Source organism: Acartia tonsa, chromosome 14, assembly GCF_053477335.1.
Source record: "Acartia tonsa isolate MP-2025a chromosome 14, ASM5347733v1, whole genome shotgun sequence".
Classification (NCBI taxonomy): Eukaryota; Metazoa; Arthropoda; class Copepoda; order Calanoida; family Acartiidae; genus Acartia; species Acartia tonsa.
The window spans coordinates 11,458,285-11,478,756 of NC_137273.1; the positions used below are offsets into that span (position 1 = coordinate 11,458,285).

General features: G+C 30.5%; 3 protein-coding genes across 3 annotated transcripts in view; all 3 read right to left on the minus strand.

Annotated features, from left to right (window-relative positions):
• The window catches only part of LOC145306418 (twitchin-like), a 37,015-nt gene extending 21,465 nt beyond the window's left edge, over window positions 1-15,550 (minus strand). Inside the window, exons 1-10 of the mRNA XM_080148513.1 lie at window positions 15,473-15,550; window positions 13,743-13,807; window positions 13,394-13,473; window positions 12,999-13,138; window positions 9,292-9,374; window positions 7,547-7,663; window positions 7,186-7,294; window positions 4,936-5,016; window positions 3,343-3,483; window positions 2,931-2,960 (exon numbers count right to left, since the gene is read on the minus strand). Coding sequence (XP_080004639.1) covers window positions 2,931-2,960; window positions 3,343-3,461 — 149 coding nt within the window. The 5' untranslated portion in view covers window positions 3,462-3,483; window positions 4,936-5,016; window positions 7,186-7,294; ... (4 more) ...; window positions 13,743-13,807; window positions 15,473-15,550. The remainder of the gene's footprint in view (window positions 1-2,930; window positions 2,961-3,342; window positions 3,484-4,935; window positions 5,017-7,185; window positions 7,295-7,546; window positions 7,664-9,291; window positions 9,375-12,998; window positions 13,139-13,393; window positions 13,474-13,742; window positions 13,808-15,472) is intronic.
• Window positions 4,932-16,321, minus strand: LOC145306419 (immunoglobulin-like and fibronectin type III domain-containing protein 1). Its single transcript, XM_080148514.1, has 10 exons — window positions 16,318-16,321; window positions 15,863-15,931; window positions 15,473-15,545; window positions 13,743-13,807; window positions 13,394-13,473; window positions 12,999-13,138; window positions 9,292-9,374; window positions 7,547-7,663; window positions 7,186-7,294; window positions 4,932-5,016 (listed from the first exon to the last, which is right to left on the minus strand). The coding sequence occupies exons 1-10, from the start codon at window positions 16,319-16,321 to the stop codon at window positions 4,932-4,934; spliced, it is 825 nt and encodes a 274-aa protein (XP_080004640.1).
• A 776-nt stretch (window positions 16,322-17,097) lies between these two features.
• Window positions 17,098-20,472, minus strand: part of LOC145305727 (uncharacterized) — a 151,075-nt gene continuing 147,700 nt past the window's right edge. The window contains exons 50-53 of the mRNA XM_080147466.1: window positions 18,692-18,781; window positions 18,319-18,444; window positions 17,640-17,767; window positions 17,098-17,300 (exon numbers count right to left, since the gene is read on the minus strand). Coding sequence (XP_080003592.1) covers window positions 17,213-17,300; window positions 17,640-17,767; window positions 18,319-18,444; window positions 18,692-18,781 — 432 coding nt within the window. The 3' untranslated portion in view covers window positions 17,098-17,212. The remainder of the gene's footprint in view (window positions 17,301-17,639; window positions 17,768-18,318; window positions 18,445-18,691; window positions 18,782-20,472) is intronic.

The following is a 20,472-nucleotide window of genomic DNA, read 5'->3' on the forward strand; positions in this document are numbered from 1 at the left end:
CAAAAGAGGAAATTTTGTTTAACGTATTCATCATAATATAACTTTTCTCATTAATGTTTATTAAGGTCATGAAACGTGCCTTTAACATAATATTCAAAATTAGGACTAAAGATGTTTTATTTTTCTCAAGAAGTTTATGAAATAAATCTTTTTTTAAGAAATATGATATTAAACTTATATTGCTAGATTCATATTAAAATAGTCAATAAACGCCACTTAAGTCTTTTAAGAGTACTTATTTTTGTAATATATTAAATGTATTCAAAAGTTGATTTATAAAATTAATAATATATAAATATATTGATGACAATAACAAGTAAAAGATAGATAGTGATAAAGAAAGATATTAACAAAAGATAGATACCAAGATAGAGAGATATCAACAGAAGAAAGATACCAAGATAGAAAGACATAACAAAAGATAGAAAATAAGATAGAAAGATATCAACAAAAGAAATACCAAGATAGAAAGACATAACAAAAGATAGAAAATAAAAAAGAGAAATATCAACAGAAGATAGATACCAAGGTAGAAAGACATAACAAAAGATAGAAAATAAGATAGAGCAATATCAACAGAAGATAGCTACCAAGGTAGAAAAACATAACAAAAGATAGAAAACAATATAGAACGATATCAACAAAAGCTAGATAGATATCAATAAAAGATAGATACCAAGATAGAGAGATATCAAAAAGATATATAATAAGATAGAAAGATATCAACAGAAGATAGATACCAAGGTAGAAAGACATAACAAAAGATAGAAAATAAGATAAAACGATATCAACAAAAGCTAGATAGATATGAATAAAAGATAGATACCCAGATAGAGAGATATCAAAAAGATATACAATAAGATAGAAAGATATCAACAAAAGATAGATACAGAAGCTTTTTAAAAGTTTTCTCCTCTTTAAAATTTAGCGACATTAAATCCAATTGAAAATTGAAAAGTTTTAAATTGAAATAGAAACTTGGAATGAGCTATGACGTTCTACGGGCCAGGGATCCAGGGATAACTAAGGGAAATAAGACAATGCCCGATAATGTACATCCCCATTAATGATACACAAAATTTACCCGTCTGTATATTAAAATTAGTTGTTGTGAAACGTTAGAATACTCAACTTATTGAACCTAACAATCAAAATTCACTAAAGTCCCTAAGGTTGTTAAGCCAACGAATAAGAAATTGTTATCATAAAATTTGGGAATTAGTGCATTAAAAAGCACATAGTCCCTTTCTCTCTTGGGGATACAGTTAAAATTTAAAATGGACAGACGAAATTTCTTGTATTGAGAATATGGTTGCTATGCTTTAACCCTATTTTTTTTTATTAAAAGCGAAGCTTTTCTATAATTAGGGTCGGTCCGTCCGTACGTCCGTCCGTCCGTCCGTAACGGATAGCTTTTTTCGTTAATTTAGACATGTTAGAATTGTCCTATCGATTTCAAATTTTGCATGGTGATTCCTTTAGAAGTTAGGTACGATTTAGAAAGCGTAGCAACTCTATAATCATTACCAAAATGTCCGTACGTCCATTTTTAACATATTGATTTTTTTACTTATTTAAATAGCTTTTTTCGTTAATTAAGGCATGTTAGAATTGTCCTATCGATTTCAAATTTTGCATGGTGATTCCTGTAATAGTTAGGTACGAGTTAGAAAGCGTAGCAACTCTATAATCATTACCAGAATGTCCGTACGTCCATTTTAAACATGTTGATTTTTTTACATTTTTATCAACAAATTTGTATGTGACCTAATTATCCGATTGGTCTGATTTTTGGTATACTGATTCCTGGGACAACAAAGTACAATTTTATAAGCGAAGCAACTCTATAATCAAGTCCTAAAAATGTAAGTATGTCCATAAACATTATCCTGTATCAAGCAGTTTTTTCAACAAATTTACTTACAATTTTGCTTTGACTCTTATACATTCGCATTCTGATTATTCAGTTCTGACATTATACAAGTGTTAATGTCCGTTTGTCCTACCGTTTCAGAGCTTCGCTTTTATGGATGTTGTCATCCTTGTTGTTTTAAGATTGCAATATTTACAACTTAAGCTAACCGTTACGGATTACGGATACAACCTCAATACTAAGTAGCTGCGCTACTTATCAGCTAAATAATATACTTTAAAAGAATAAGATAGAGAAAGTAATGAGATGTTTATAAATAATAAATATGAAATCTCTAAATGTACTCGAATATTGTATAACTGATCAAAAGACTTTTGAACCGAAAGATTTTTCAATTTTTAATTTTTGTTTTATGAATTAAGTAAACATTATTTTAAATTATCAATGTTATATATTGGACTAACTTTCGTTTTTTAGCGTTATATTTTTAATTTCAACTTTCATTGAAAGTTGTAATGGTTGATATATTACAGAAACCTTCCACATGTGGTGTTTGAATATGACTTTACTTAAAAGTTTCTGTTCTCTACGGCCTTAGAATTGATTTAATACTTTAAAGTTTTAATTTAATAACTATACTTAGACAATATTTGAAGTTTAAGCAGATATATACATTATACATATTTAGGGGGGAGTCAACGTTTTTGGTGCTTATTTTAGGTTAGGTTAGTTAAGTAAGGATTGTAAGTTCCCCGAGGCATAGAACCTAACAATGTTTTAGTTTCCTAGAGAGGCATTTAAAATATTAATTTTTTATCTCAAATTTGAAAATAAAAGGGTATGGGAGGGGGCGTGGGGGGGGGGTGTCAATGTCTATTTATATGTGTTAGTAAAAGCACCTATAACCCCATATCATTAAATCATATCATTAAATTTAGTTTCTTAAAAATCATCCAAAGGCTTATTATCGAACTATATTTTAAATACAAAAACTTTACCAATCTTATTTACTGATTAGTAGTATTTCATGCAAAGCAACTCTAAAATTAACTCATACCGTCCTCTACGTAGAGTATCTTCTGATTTGCTAAAAAATAAACGTTCAAAAATAATTACATAAATTTTATAAACTCAAAAATATGATACATGTAATTGTTTATATATTTATGTATTTTGTACAATCATGCATTTTCTCAAAAATTGTATCAAATAAAAAAGATGTATAGTAGATTTATAAAAAAAATTGATTTATCCTCAATTTTAATGAAAATATTGGGGACAGTTAAAAAAAAACAATAATTTTGTATCTCCCTTATTTTTAATTTTAATTTAAATCAGACCCGGGGAAGGGGGGGGGGTAATGATTAAGTCTTTGTACCCCCCATTACAAAAAGAAGTATAATGATTATATTTTTGAAGTGTGTGAAAATATAAAAATCCGCAAAAAAACAGTTAGTGAAAAAGCCAACCTGTTATCCGGAACCAGCTGTTTGTCCGCCATCCACCATTCCACAGTCGGGGTAGGCTCTCCGCCGTATTTAATATCCCAGGAAAGAGATTTTCCAGCTTTTACCACGAGATCCTCCATGGTGGCACCGATTATGTACGGTCTAAAAAAAGATAGATAGATAATTCGATATGTAGATAGATAAAAAGATAGAAAAAGTGCACAAAACGTAGATATTTTTATAGATATCTAGATGGTTAAGAGATAGAAAATTGTTAAAGATTTGAATAAATATAAAAAAAAAAAGAATAGATAGATAGGTATTATATGCATAAGAATTATTAAATTATATTGAAATAATCACTAAACCTCTCCCTGATATAATATATACACTTTTGTTTAGAAGTCTATCAATTATAGAACAAGGATAGACTTTTTATAATTTGCGCTGTTATCATATCGACAATGTAGAAATTTAATAATATCATTATTAGAAGAGGGTTATATCTTAGCTTAATTTTGGTAAAGGTTTTAAATTTACAAGTTAGAAAAAACTTTAATTTATCAAATGAAATATAGTTATCTTAATCATTAAAACTGCTTATTTACAATTTTATTCCTTCTAAATCTAAATTACTGAATATATTCCCCCCTCCATGATGATTGCATGGAATACAAAGGTTGTTTTTTGTTCTTCAAACTTTTAAACTTTATATTTATATTTTTCAGTTAAAAAAACATAGCTAGAAATTAAATATATAAAGTAAATGAAATATACTTAAAATCTGTTATTGAATTTTTAAATACTAGCTAAAAAATTTAAAGTAAACAGAATTCTGAAGTAATTTATTTGATGATAATAGGTGACTAAAATGTACTGTATAAAAATTTACTGTATTTTTTTGTGACAAACATTAATAAGGCTTTTTTGTAGCTATAAAAATTGCCAATTTATTTTATGTAAATGCATTAACACTTTGTTATGAAATACTGTTTAGTAACTTTTTTTTCTCAAAATATTTGTAGACTGCGTTTTGTCATAATTATGAACCATAAACAAATCTATAAATGGGGCTAAAATGCATTTATTAGGCAAATACTTTATTAAGACAGAAGTATGGCAACTCTAGAAAGTTTTGACCAATTTGAAAACAACAAAGGCTGAATTTGGGTTCAACTTTTAAGGCTTCTAGCGGCAAAACGGTTGGAAGTACCTACATAAGTTTTAATAACTAAGATTAAGAAACAGTGGTTTACAAGAAGCTAACGCCTAAAGAAAATGCGCGTAAAATCGGACTTTTACGAATATTGAAGCTTCACAAAGTGTCTAAAAAATCAGCCACGTGTAGTCAAAAAAATGAGGGATGGGAGGAGAAGTGTGAAAGAAAACCCCTAAAAAAAGAGATGAATAATCTCTCATTTTTATGACGTAACATTGCTGATTTTTAAGACACTTTGCAAAGCTTCTTCGAAAATATATAAAAGTAAAGAACAATAAAATCCATAAGTAGCGCAACAATAATTAGATAACTTAATAACAGTAAAGTAGAATAAAGAGAAGTTAACTAATATTACTACGAGACGAACGTGTTAAACTATAAGGTTTATTACTTACTTGACAAGCCTTGATTTGCATGTTACAGTGTTGCTTGGTTCTGAGGGTTTACCCTCCCCGGCTTTGTTTACTGCTCGTACCCTAAAAAAATGTAATCCATAATTTCAAATGTCTGTTTGGCAACATTTTATTGATGGGAAAACGTGATTTTCTCGGCTGATATTTGATGTAAACCGACTATTATTTAGTTCATATTTGTCTCACACACACACTCATTCAAAAAAATAGCCAGTAATGCTATAGTGGAGATATGACTTGAATTGGCTGCTATATGATATAGATTAACTAAAACTTTATGAATTGAAATTTTTAATGGTAGCTTGAAATATTAGATTGAGATTTAGGGTATTATTAAATAATTTTCTAATACTCCCTCTTTCCCCGGTTTTATACAGTCTACCATTCTACCATTGGATTACAATAAGGATCAGTCTTCTTGAATTGATGGAAAGAGGTGCGATCATCTTCCCACTTATTTTTAAATTATACCATCAGAAAATACGTAAATATCACATTAGATTTTTTTCACTCAACCTTTATGATTATTATTTGATTCGGCCCTTGGGAAGGAAGGTGGAGGTCAGTAAAATAGCCTAAATCCACCCGAAAACATTTATACAGCTACCCTTAAAAGTTTTAGGAATAATAGTTACAAACAAAAGTTTTAATGCTTAAAAAGAAGATTTATTTTTCCTCCACTGTCTTCTCCCTTCCTGACGATTAATAAAAATCAATAAAAAGATTGCTGATTTTTCCTAATATAAAATCAGCTGTTTAATAAGAACATGTTAACCAAATAAAAGATGAAAACATAAAGGAAAAAATATTTACTTTTTATATCAAATCCTAGTTCTTTAAAATATATATTTTTTTCTTTAAAAATTATATTAAAAAATGTAAAAATGAAATTACAATATCTATAAGTGAAATACAGATAGATAAATGAAATAAAAAAGTAAAGTTTAAGACATCTAACTTTAATAGAAGCACAAAAAATAACTTTTATCTCGTATATAACTCCAATCAATACAAAAGCGTAATGGACAGACAAAGTTAGTTAAAAGATAGTGTTACTACTAAAAAGGGTAGTGTTGCTACTAAAAAGAATTGAGAACTTTTTCTTTTAAAAACCCGGTCAGGGTCATGAAAGGTCTTTGTCAACTAAAGAAAAGTATTGATAGATAGATAGATAAAGGATATTGGATATTTTTCTTTTACTAACTTAATAGATGAAGTCACATTAAAAGATTAATTTACATTTGATACATGAAAATATGCCAAAAAATCACTAAAAGCAATTTTGAGGTTAAAGAAAATTACACCTTATTGTTAAGCATACATCCAAAGGATTTCACTAACAATTGAACTGATTGAGTTCTCCTTTTTAGGTAATGTAGACGTAGATCTAGGGACGGTCTTAATTAGGTTATTTTTTTTAAATGTTGGTTTTAGGCTTTTTTCCGCACCCTTCTTACTCCGTTAAATACAGAGCAAATATGAGCGCAGCCGCTAGTAATTTATGAAGAACCCCCTTTAAAGACGCCATTGATTGTAATATAATAGGATAGGATAGATTATGGTTGATGTCATATATTTATCGTGTTGTAAAGGCTTTCTTTAATATTATTATCCTTTTATTATAAAGCCCATTGAAAGGATAATATTATCATTTTATTAAAATTATGGCGACTGCGTCCTTAACTTAGCATCTAGATGAAGGAGAACAATAAAATAGCCTAAAATCATCTCAAGGCATATCGTTTAAAAAAAATAAATAACCCAAAACCGTCCTGGGACCCATGTGAAGCTTATCCTATACGAAGAACTAAATCATTTCATTGGTTAGCTAGATCTTATCAGACAAACGCACGAAATGCATTTAAACTTGAATTTAGTGAACTACACATTTTTTTCCTGTTCAATGGTTTAAACTACATATATATTGAATGTATTTGAAAGAATTTCAATATTCTACCACGTAGTTATAAAATATTAAGACTTGGAAATCATTTTATTATGATATATGCAACTTATATGGCTGTTTTATTTTCACCAAAACAGGATGCCGGCTATTTTAGTGGTGCCTAATTGTTTGATATTTATTGTTATACAATACTACATATGTTAGACAGTATTGTTTTTAACTTATGCTTGCAATCATTTTTCTGAAATGCACTTCATGCAACTGTTAATACACTATGCACTATGTTAATACATCGCTACTAAGTTCAACACGGATAAATTAGCCACCTGAACTCATATTGTTTCCCCTCCACCACATCAGTAACATGTGCTGATAGATCAGGACCATCAGTTAGATGACATTTCACCCAATCCTTATTAAACTTCTCCCGTCGCTCTAAAAAATAAATAAAAATACATTAGTTTCTAATAAAGTTGATTTACTTATATAAACCTTAACTGCTTGAATTTAATAAAAAACTACAAAAAAATAGCCAGAGCCGCTAAAGTTTAACATGTCCAGCCGCAACTAAAGTTGCTGAATAAGTAAAGAATTAGCAATTGAGACGCCTATATTATAATCTTTTAATATTTTCCGAAGCTATTTTATCATTTACTTCGCCTGTCTGCTCGTCTATAAATTCCTTACCTACTATGTAGTTTGTAATAACAGCGCCTCCATCACTAGGTGGGGGGCTCCATTTCAAATCTACAAAGCTCTTGTCCCAATCTGATACTTGCAGATTTTCTGGCGCTTCGGGCACATCTAGAAGAAAACAAATATGAAAATTTTGTTATAAGTGTATTTACTAACCAATAAATTGATGAAATAAGTTAATTTAAAAATTTGAACAAACAATTTGATAAAGACCATCTTTAGCAAAACCAGACATTAAGGAAGCAAGCCGTTTAAGCAAAAAATAAGAAAAAGAGAGAAAAGTGAGATAACAATGAGTAATAATGAGAAAAGAGAATAAAGGAGAGACTGGAAAGAGGAACAAAGGCTTTAAAGACTGTGTACGGTACAGACAAACGTACAGACACAAAAGTCTTGCAGCGTAGCTACGCTACACGCATAGTTATGCAACCACCTGACAGCTGTATAAATAAAGTTGTTTAAACAAACTTTAATTAAATTACTCTGTCTAAGAAATTAGTGTGTTTTAGTAGCAAACATTCTCAATAAGTTAATAACAGTAATAACAAGTATGTCAGTCTTCAGAGAGAGAGAGAGAGAGAGAGAGAGAGAGAGAGAGAGAGAGAGAGAGAGAGAGAGAGAGAGAGAGAGAGAGAGAGAGAGAGAGAGAGAGAGAGAAAGAGAGAGAAAGAGAGAGAGAGAGAGAGAGAGAGAAAGAGAGAGAGAGAGAGAGAGAGAGAGAGAGAGAGAGAGAGAGAGAGAGAGAGAGAGAGAGAGAGAGAGAGAGAGAGAGAGAGAGAGAGAGAGAGAGAGAGAGAAAGAGAGAGAAAGAGAGAGAGAGAGAGAGAGAGAGAGAGAGAGAGAGAGAGAGAGAGAGAGAGAGAGAGAGAGAGAGAGAGAGAGAGATTATGACATTGGGCTGTTTATTAAACTAGTTTGGAAAGTTTTTTAATAACGTCTTTTTATTCGTTGGCTTAACGACTTTGGGCAGTAAATGTAATTTTTATTGGTTGGTTAATTAAGTTGAGTGTTCAAATGTTTCAACCACTAATTTCAATCTACAATAGCGGTAGTTTTGTGTTTCATCATTGGGGATGTACATAAATTTATTGGCCATTGTCTTATGCCTTTCTCCCTAAGTTCCATTATTTTCAGCTTTTCTTTTCAAAAAGCTTTGCTATATTGGCAAAAAAATCATCAAACAAGGATAAATATGTTCAATATAAGTAGCGAGGCAATAACTAGATTCTATTAGTTTTCGACACACCTTTTAAACTTTAAAGCACAATTTAAACTTCTACATGTTGAACATAAATTATCCTTGGTAATAAGGATAGCTAAATAAAATGATTTATGTACCCTCCCAAAAATAAATTCTTACACGAAATAAAAGAAATATTAGCCCAAAAATTCGTCGATTTTCTCTCAATATTTTGGAAGATTTTTTATCAATATTTCTGCTTCAAAATAGCATTAATTCCCCCCTCCAACCATTAAAAAATATTACAATACCAAACCCCAAGGGCGAGAAAAGGAGCGGTAAATTGAAAAATAATTTGATATTCATTGGTTTATTCCTTTATCCCCAAATAATCCGCAGTGCACCAAATTAAAGCGCAATGACTGAACTTAATTTTATAAAAATCAAACTTTAAGATAATATAAAACTGTCTGCATTTTTATACTTTATAGAAGCGAAGCTAAACTGCCTATACTTATTTGTTGGTATGTTGGTCAAGCAAAAAAAAGTGACTTACCCCACGGGTCTTTGGCCAGAACGGGTTCAGTTAGCTGGGCTGGTTCTGAGGCACCAATTTTGTTGTGGGCTACAACTCTAAACCTAAACATGAAAATATTATAATATAAATATTTATAACTAAAGTCTGTATGTATTAATTTATATAATTTTCTTTTTTTTTGCGCTACACACATATGTTCTGGTTTTTATGCGGTTTTGTAGATATGCTATGCTTCTGAAGAATCTGAGTTAATCAGAGCACGTATTGTATTTTGAGACATTGTATTATAGGTATGCAATCACTTCCGCATATATGTGTCATATTATTAAAAAAAAACATTTCTGTGCTTCAGTTTCATAATGTACCACTTCAGAATAATTTACTTTTTTTGTGTCTTTTTTTCGAATATGAACACCATGCTAAAGAGAACACACACCCGTTGTATATTATTTTTATTAAGAAGTACAGTAGGTTAGGAATATATAATTAAGGTTTCAAATAAAAAAAAATATCCACATGAAACACTTTTTAGCAAGAATAAACCGCATTTTTTAACCCTAGCCGCAAAAAAATTAACAATCCGCAGTTAAGCAGGACTTTTATTTACTGCCAAGAATTATTGTCAAACCACCTAATATCCATAAATCAGCAATTTCTATGCTTTTACGTAAATGATTGTTATAAAACAAGGATGACAACATCCATAAAAGCGAAGCACTGAAACGGTAGGACAAACGGACATTAACACTTATATAGTGTCAGAACTGAATAATCAGAATATAAATGTATAAGAGCAAAATTGTAAGTAAATTTGTTGAAAAACTGCTTAATACAAGATAATGTATATGGACATACTTACATTTTTAGAACTTGATTATAGAGTTGCTTCGCTTATAACATTATACTTTGTTGTCCCAGGAATCAACATACCAAAAATCAGATCAATCGGATGATTAGATCACATAAAAACTTGTTGTTAAAAAAGTAGAAATGTTGCTAATGTCGTATGGGTGAGTTGTACTTGGACTGAACAGTCAACTTGTCAACTCAAGGCCAAACTCTTGGTCCTTCACCTCATACCCGTGGTACGGTGGTACAGTAGATTACAGACATGAGACAACCAACTCTCTGTGATGCACGACCTTTGTCTGAGAAGTCCTAACTGTGCATGGTAACGAGTTGCGCCTGTTTTGGGCCAAGGCATTCCCCCCACTCTAACTATTTACGTCGCGCATCTGACATAGTAGCAGTGGGAACCATTTTTAACGTCTTTAGTTATGACGCGGTGTCGGACCGAGATTCGAACCTAACACCTTCCCGACGACGAGCGGATGCGCTACATGTTGAGCCACGGTCGCGGGTTAAAAAAAAAAAAAAAAAAAAAAAAAGTAGAAAAATCAACATGTTTAAAATGGACGTACGGACATTCTTGTAATGATTATAGAGTTGCTACGTTTTCTAAATCGTACCTAACTATTAAAGGAATCACCATGCAAAGTTTAAAATCGATAGGACAATTCTAACATGCCTAAATTAACGGAAAAAAGCTATCCGTTTGTGACGGACGTACGGACGGACGGACCAACCATAATTATAGAAAAGCTTCGCTTTTAATAAATATAATAAGGTCAATTAATTCAGGTTGTTTTTGATTGATCATTGTACTATCAGGTTTCTACAGGCAGAGAAGGGACAATAGTCGGTAAATTTTGCAACATCAATATAAAGGGTCCTAGGACAAACGCAGGAGTCCCAAACGTCGGAGTTGTCAAACGCAGAAGTGGATATTTAACCTCACCTAACCTATTTTAGACCATCTTATGTGTTTTTAAATGCCTAACCACTGCGGGGGGCTTATTTATACATTCATATATTAACCTAACCTCATCTGAATAGAAATACCTAATTTAAATAACATTTATCCACTTCTGCGTTTGTCCACTCCGACGTTTGGGACTCCTGCGTTTTTCTAGGCCCTTTTAAAGAAGAATTGCATATATTTATCATTATTGAGGGGAAGATTAATTAAATGTTGTTTTATCCCTAAATCATTGATTCGCTAATAAGTGGAGCAATGGCGTCCACAGATGTTTTTGTAGACAGGAGGGGGTGAGAAGTAGGAGTTCTATCAATCTGATTAACCTTTTACATTATTCCTGTAAGTTCTTTTTAACTGTAGTTTAAGATTTCGAAATCCTATGAACCGATTGAGCTGTCAGGGATGCTGAATATTATTCTAATGATGGTTTTAGGCTATTTTATCTTTAAAATTTGGGGATGGTTTTACGCTATTTTCTTCCCTTTCCTTAAAATACAGATCCGCAGCCACTTACAAAACTTTTCTAATAAAATGTTAAAAAAACTATATGTTTTTTTCCACTTATTTTTGGTCAATTAAATTATTTGCGTACCTTTTAACTAAAATTGCAAAATTTTAATTAAAGCTTTATATAATGAATTAAGCTGGATTTTTCAATTCATTTCAATTTATAACCTAAATTAAATTTTCTTAAATAAGAAACTCTTATACAATACTAATTTTAATAAAACAAGGATGACAACATCCATAAGTAGCGAAGCTTAAAAATTATGAATATACATATATCAGGAAAAATTACTATAAAGCAGTGTCATACAATAAACATTAATGTTGATAAAATAGGGAAATTAAAAAACCTTTAAAATCACGCAACCTTGAAAATCATGAAAATTTAAAAATCTAGGAATCGATCTAGCACCGCAATTTATAGACAAATCTTAATGAAACTTAAAAAAAATGCAGAATATGAGCATATTCAATCCCTAATAATTTCAGCCGAAAATCCTGAATAGGAATCAAGAAAACATTAGAAAACCTAAAAATCTAGGAATCGATCTAGCACCCTTATTAATTGCAAAATCGTAAAAAAAACTTAAGGGAAATATGTAGAATGTAAATTTAAGCAATCCCTGAAAATTTTAGCCCATTATCTTAAAAAGGAGTTGAGAAAATCAGGAAAACATGAAAATGTAGGAATCGATCTAGCACCCCAAATAACAGACGGATGGACAAAACAATATATAGATTATATGGGCATATGTTATAAGAATCTTCACTAAAAATTTCAGCTGTCTATCTTTTATAGGGGCCGAGAAAATCACGTTTCCCCCACTTTGTCTCAGACGGACAGACGGACGGACATTTCGAATTATAGAGTAGCTTCGCTACTAAAAACAAGTTTTAGTAAACAGGAAAATTTAATAATTTTTTTATGTTTTATTTACAGGAATAAATTAAAATAATTTGATGAGAAAAAATGATTTTATTATTAGATGAATAATTCAACAAGATTTATCCAGTTAGGGAAGGAAAGGGCAGTGGACGTAAATTACACTCACTCATTGCAGTAACCACATTATTATAAATAGCAGACCTCCTTAGAAAATCTACCTTATAATTTTTTTTTTGAATGTTTTGAAACAAAATTATATAAGAATAAATATATATAAACATAAATTGAATTTGTTAAAAGCAAAGTTCGTAAACTTTTTGACACAAATGTTATCTAAACTTTTCATTGGCTTAAATTATGAATTTTGAATGATCTTAAATAAACTTTTAGGTTTAAAATAGGCTTGAATGATAAAGCGAAAATTGATTGATATATTCTAATAGATTTTTTAAGAAAGATTTATAGGGGGTGTTGACACCCCCCTTCCGCACGTTAATAAATATAAAAACTTACTTATATTTTTCTCCAGGTTTCTCTAGATTGCACTTAAAAGTTGTACATCCGCCAATACATTCACCAAATCTCTCCCATTTCTTAGAGACGGTGTTGTACAGGTCAATTGTGTACAGTATGATGGGGGTGCCACCATCCTCCTAAATTCAAAACAGGTTTTTAACATCATGTTTTTTTGTTCTGTGTGTGTATGTATGTTTGGCGGATTTTTTATCCATATGTCTGTGTGCCTTTTTGTATATCATAATATCTGTTATTCTGTCTATTTGACAGATTTCATTTTTTTCTGTCCATTCAAAATTTCTCTCCGTCTATCTGTCTAAATGTCAGTCTATCTTTCTGTCCTAATGTCTGTCTGTCCATCTGTCTGTCTGTCTTTCTATCTATCTATTCACCTTAGGATGCTCCCATCTGAGAAGACAAGAGTTGGAGAACACATCTGTAGCATTCAAGTTCTCTGGGGGGCCTGGCACGTCTAAATTATAATTAATTTTAGAGTAGCTGCACTACAGAACTAGAACTATTTAATTTCATTTTACTGAAATGGCCTGATTTGATAAATTAATCTTTCACCCAAAGTTATCAGTTTGAATAGCATGAGATATATTTGTTAATCTAAAAAAAATTATTTAGTATCACATGCTATGCCTAGGTCTAACTGACAGTAATTTAAATCTTATTTTCATATTAATACTTAGAAGACTTTTTGTCAGGTTTTAAATTAAAACAACAATTCTATCATACCTAAGAAATTGACCAGAATATCGCAGGCTGTAGTTCCGCCTTTATCAGAAAACTCAATAGTGTACCTTAAAATAATATTGAAATTCAAATTTTGATGCAAAAATATCAACAAATATTTTTAAAAAAATTTAGATAAACTTTTTATTTTATTCCCTTAAGAACTCTGATTACTATTTATATACTTGTTTTAACGTATTTTCATAAAAAAAAATTTTCTTCACCCTTTATAAATAGAAACGATGCTAAGATATCTCTTTAAGATCGAGAGGTGGACTTTTTAAAATCCTGGTAAAATTATATAACCTAAATTCATTCAAGTAAATGTAAAATAAAATGGTTATGTAATACAAAATATAAAACAATATATTCTTGGCTTCTTTTAAAAGAACAAAAACTTTGGTCTATCAAATTAGCGAACTTTATTTCGGCTAATATAATAAACAAGTATTTTAAGATCTGTAAGAAGCGCAGTATATATTAAAAAGATATAATAAAGAATGACGCCAACGGACAAATGTCTAAAAAATCTGCCATGTGATGTCATAAAAATGAGGAAAATGTAAGGAGAAGTGGGAAAGACTACCCATAAAAAAAAGAGATGGATAATCACTGATTTTTATGACGTCACATGGCTAATTTTTGAGACACTTTGTCGCACTACAGAAATGACAGACGGACAAAGTGAATTAGAGAGTATATGCTAATTTGTCATGAAAATCTACAATAAAATCAGAATCCTTTCAAAAAGCAGCTGAGTTGATCCTATTTATGGACACACCGACAGACAGACGTTAAAAGTAGTTGTTCATTAAAAAAAAGGAAAAATAAGAAATCTATAACAACACTGGCTAAATTTCCACCCCCCTCCCTCCACCCGTGAAGAAAAGAACCGAAAGAAGGGTAGATAAAGGGACAAAATTATTTAAATTTTTTTCATTGATATATTTCATCTTTTTTTCTCTGTTTTGAAAGAGCATCCAATAAATTCGCCATAAAATGTAAAATATGATACTATACACCCCATCAGAAACTAGGTTCTAAGAAAGTTTTATGCCGCTAAATACATGAATAAATTGCATCTCTTTTGGAACCAAGTCATAACCCATTTTTTATAAAACTAGTGGTTTAGTAGTTATTGAAATCTTAAGCCAAATTTACCCTACTACTTTATATATTAGGATTATATTGTATCAGATTTATATTATATCACTGCAAGCTGGCATGCTAATACTATACTTTGCCTAACATTGCAATGTTATAATACAATTATAGAGTGACTCTAAACCCCAGCTGTGTAACATACATACACCTTTAACACACAATAAATCTTAAAGACCAGTTCTTAAACAGAATAAAGTTTAATATTTAAGACAATATGAACGTAGACTGGAAGTAGACTGTATGATCAGTAAAATAACTTTATATATAATATCTTTTGCTTATTGCTGGACAAAATTTAAGACAACCTTTTGATAATATATAAAATAAATCAAAATTCATTTTTTGGAAGTATGATAAACTTTTTAAAAACTGATAACAGAGAAAAATATAATTTTGTGGTACATTTCATATTATTTTCAAAATAATAGACAAACATTTTATTATCTACTACTAAAGACTATTCTTTTGTTGACTTAAGAGCTATAAAACGGCTGATTTGTAACCTTTCAGAAAAGCTTTATAATATTCCAGGGCAGGATTAATGCTATCTTCATAAAAATGGCGCTTACCTTCCGGTCCTTGGAGTGAAGGGCCTCTTGAAGTTGAATGAATAATTTTCTCCATCAACAACCAAATCATATTCTAGTGTTTAGTGTACATTTAATTTCCTGTTTTTTTAATTAAAATTTTGCAGCTTGGGTAAAAATAAGATTTTAAAAAAGTTATTTCTTAAATTTGGACAATGAGACACACATAAATAAGTGTATTTTTGATAAAAAAAAAGATGAGTAAAATGGTATTTTAAAATATAAAAACTTGTCCATGTGTTTCTTAGATTTATAAGTAGGGTAAAAAGGGGAGGCTTTTAAAATGATTAATGTATATACGGACATACAGTCATATCAACTATAAAGTAGCTTCGCTAATAAAAATTTGTTAAAATTGTACAGCAAACTTGCCTGAAGTTGGAACGGGCTGTCCAGTTTTATCCAGAATCCTGGCGGTCAACTTGGAACCTTTTATTCTGGCTGCAATATAATAAGGAGATGTGTGTGTGTGGGGGTGAGTGTGAGTGCTTTACAGGGATAAAGGAAAGGCAATACAAAATTAGATTTAGAAATTTTCAGCTATCATAAGGGATTAGTCAATGGACGATTAAATGGAGTACATCCATATTATTACAAACAAATCGCCTCTTTTGTTTATCAAAATTATAGGTTGAAAAGTTTTGACTCTACTAATTTTGGACCAATTAAAAGTATAATGTATGTCCATTCCCTCTATAGAAATTTTTGCCTTCAATACAGATTTTTTTTTTTTTTGGGGGGGGGGGGGTAGAGGATTTGGATAATATTTACCGTTGAGCCTTTTCCTTTATCCTTGTACAAAAATGAAAATATCTAAGTAAGTATACACATATATAAAAAAGCTTCGCTTTTAAAAAAGAAAATTTAATATTAGAATTGTTTTAAATCCTCTTTGAATCTTCTTAGATATAATCATTTTTAACATATACAGTGCACTATGTCTAAAAAGTGCTTTTTGATGAGATAAAAAAGGAAAAAAAACTACGGATAATTTTTCTCTAAAAAAGGTGTAAAGTTGTCATAATAACTTTTGCCTGAATAAAATGTGTTGTAAAAAATCTATACGTCAATTTAAAAGATACTTTCTACGTACATAAATACATAATTTTAAGATTTTAATCAAAATATTATGATTAAAAACAAGTCAAAATAACATATTTCTGTAAAATAATTAAAAACAAAGTATATAATAATATTATTTGAATATAAATTAATGTTTTCAAATAACATTTTGAAGTTTTGAACATACACAGATTGTCTGAAAAACCTCATCAAACCTAACTAAACCATCTTTTTAAGGCCCTATTTAATTTTAACGTTTTCCAGATAATCTGCCTATGGCCAAACTATATATACAAACCTTTTTTTCAGTAGCTTGTTGGTAGAAAAAGAAAATTTAATTTTGTTATTTTCATCTCAAAGTTTTGATACTCGAAGAATATTAATAAAAAACTTCTTAAATATTTTTTTATATGAAATAAGTTTTTTCCTTCTGATCTTTTTTTTTATACTTTTTAGCATTAAGATAAAAAAGTTTTCGTGATTTTTCCAAAAATAATTTGCGGATTTTTGATAAATTATTTCAATGCTAAAACTTCGGCGGTTACCTTTGCCTCTAGCGCGGACTTTGCCGTCGCCGGTTTCAAATAATGCCTGGTTTAATATAAACACAGCAGTGTAGACTGAAACATATATAGTAAATATAGTACAGCAAAGTACCAATCATATAATAGCGATAAGTGAATGGTTCCAAAAATTATAATAGATGATAAGCTTGTGCACGCCCTTGTTCAATTTCTTGATTTGAATTCTAGATAGATAGATACATGTAACAAAATCAGTAACAGGATGTCTGTTTGTATAGCAAAAGATCGCGCTAACCATTGAACCGATATGGGTCTTTTGTACAGTGAAACTTCTCAAAGGTTCAAGGAAGATTTATAACTATTTGATGAAGGTGCCACAATCCTCCCAAGAGAAATAGCCATTTGAAAAAAATAGAAGCCTCTATAGGCGTAACCGTTAGTAGATCAAACAACAGATAGATAGAAAAATCTAAAGATAATGTATAGATAGATAGAAACTGAATAGATTTATAGAGAAAGAATAGATAGATAGATGAAGAATGAATAGATAGATAGATAACTACCTGTCACTCTCAGTGACGACCTGACCGGCAATTACCCACTCGGCCTCGGCCTCATCATCGCCCATCTGGCACTCAAAGATGACCTGTTCCTTCTCAACGGCCTCCTGGTCCTCAAGAGCCTTTAAGAACTGCGGGGACAAGATGGATGATTAAAGATTTAATAATAGTTATTTCTTTCATCGTATTATAAACCGCTTTCCGTGGATATAGAATGTACAATATAAGATTAAAACAAGTTTTTTAGCCCCGAGGTGCCGAAGGCACGAGCTATAAAAACTGGTTTTAATCTTATGATTGTACTTTTTGTGTATTCGTAGAAAGTGGTTTATAATACGATGCTAGACATAGTTTTTTCGTATGAATGAGAACCGAGAATAGTTATTTACAGCATCCTATTAGAGACTTCTTTCAACGGATGTTAAAAATAAGAATTATAAATTAAAAATGCTTAAATGATTTTTATTTCTTACATTCGTGGAAAATTGTCTGTAATACGATGTTATACAAAAATTTTCAATATGGCAGAAAACCGGTTCCAGTCCAGTAGAGATTGATAAGTTTTGAAGCCTTTTCTATTTCTTTTTCTCTGTCTTTAGATTTTTTTTTACGATTTCTCATAAATTATATAAAACTTGACAAAATTATGTCGACTAATAAAAACACAATTAAAAATCCATTCCTTATTTTCAGGGACAACACGAAGCTTGCACTCGGTTTCATCTGTGTTAGTTTTACAGGTGAATTTACCCTCGGCCTCCAGAGGACAGTCTTTGATGATGAGCTTGCGCTCCCTTTCTTCCTCAACCTTGAATTATAGTTGCATTTTAAACCGCTAGAGTGTAATTTTTATTAGCGAAACTACTTTATAATTAAACTGTCCTTCAGTTTGTCCGTTTATAAGCGGCGTGATTTTCTCGGCTGCTATACAAGATACATGGCTGATTTTTTTTGTAAACTAAAATCATAGTTTTAAATCAATAAGGAAGGAATATACTGTATATCTTCATAAAAAGAAAGAAAGTCAGATATATATACAAAAAGATAGCAAGTACCTCCTTGATGTGTTCAAACCAGTCAGGATATCCCTTGATGATTTCAATCTCCTCAAAGTACCAGGTCACGTCAGCCTCGGGGATGTCAACCTAAATGATAACATCATTAAATCTTTGTCTGCCGTGTTCCACATATTTTTGTTCAAGTATAGTTATTAATCGCATCGTATTGTAGACAGATTTCCGCAGATAGTAAAATAAAACAAACTTATGATCAATTACAGTTTTGTTTGCTCCCTGGTGGCCGAAGACCCGGGCCAACAAAACTAGTTTTGATTTTATTATTCGTAGAATATTGCCTAAAATTGAGTTTTAAGCATGGCTCTTATCCAGCAGATATATATACAAATATATTATTTACAAAATTGCTTTAAACAATACCAATATCAACATGAATAAAATTTCTATAATGTTCTTTACTTTTCAAGGACAAAAAGAATAAGGCAAGCAATTAGAATAGCTTCGTCAGTGAATTAAAACTTTTTTTGTACACTTATTTCAAGAAAACAAGGCACAGTGATTTTTATAATAGATGACTTTTATTGTACTAGATAGAAAATCTTCGTTGAAAAATGGCAATAGCCGATAAATTGATGTACAATGTACATCCCCTAAGATGATACACAAAATTACCAATTCTGTAAATTAAATTAGTGGTTGAAACGTATGAACACTTAACATAATGCATCAAACATAAAAAATTTATAAAGTCTACAAAGCTGCTAAGCCAACTAATACGAAAAATTTCTTATTAGTCTTTGTGAACCAGTGCAGTGTAATAAACAGACAAATATCTTTCCAAAAAGGAAAACCAAGTAACAAAAAGATATAATCAAGCAAAAGTTGCCCAATCAAATGGTTGGTTGTCGGTGGGACAAAAATATTGCCATTATTTTCGAGGAATAAAAAGTCTAAATTTTTGGATCTATTGTTCAGATGTCGCAGTACGTGGAATAGCTGGGAACTTAATTTTCTTTACTTTGAATATATTTGTTTTGATGTTATGTTGAGTAAATTGTAAACTAATTAGGGTATAGGAGGTATATTCACAAATTTATATATACATGTAATAAAAAATACAGGGCGATAAAAAGGTAATAAAGTAAATGTAATTTTCTCGTCTCCTATTGAGGATATATATGTGATATTTCTCATGTATAATGAACATTTACTCTATATATGAAATTTGTTAGTATGTCTATAATAGTATATATGGAAAAGAAGGGAATTTAATGGGTTAAGTATGATTATATATGTTTTAATGAATAGACATCTAAGTGAAGGGGGGGGGGTAAAAGATTGTTTACCCCCTAAAACTTTGAAACTCCTTATCTTAAAGAAACATTAGATTATCCCCTAAAACCTTTAAAAAATCTATTCGTCATTTTTTGTTGCTGATATCTTTAACAAGATGAATAAAAGTTGGACCCTGTATAAATTATAATTTGCGTGTATGTTGGTATTCTTGATATAGCTAATTTCAAATATCAGATATTCTTCCTTTTATCTTAAAATTAAGTTGTTACACGAGAAATTTACCAAAAAAATTTGGGGAACACAGTAAAAGTGTCGGACTGATTATGACGTAAAAAAATATTAGCCAATGAGAGGCCACTATAAATTTTATCATTGGTCAATAATGGCCTTTCATTGGTTAATTTTTTTACGTCATAATCAGTCCGACACTTTTACTGTGTTCGCTTTGGGGTAAATGTAATTTCCTCGACTGTTATTTGAGCAAACATTATAAAACTTTCTTGGTCGGTTGGTTTTCTTTCGTT

Coding starts and splice junctions, on each gene's coding strand:
- LOC145306419 (XM_080148514.1), bottom strand. Junction 15,546..15,862: donor ACAGCCCGTTCCAACTTCAG/GCAAGTTTGCTG, acceptor ACTAAACACTAG/AATATGATTTGGTTGTTGAT. Junction 13,139..13,393: donor TCAGATGGGAGCATCCTAAG/GTGAATAGATAG, acceptor TTTTGAATTTAG/GAGGATGGTGGCACCCCCAT.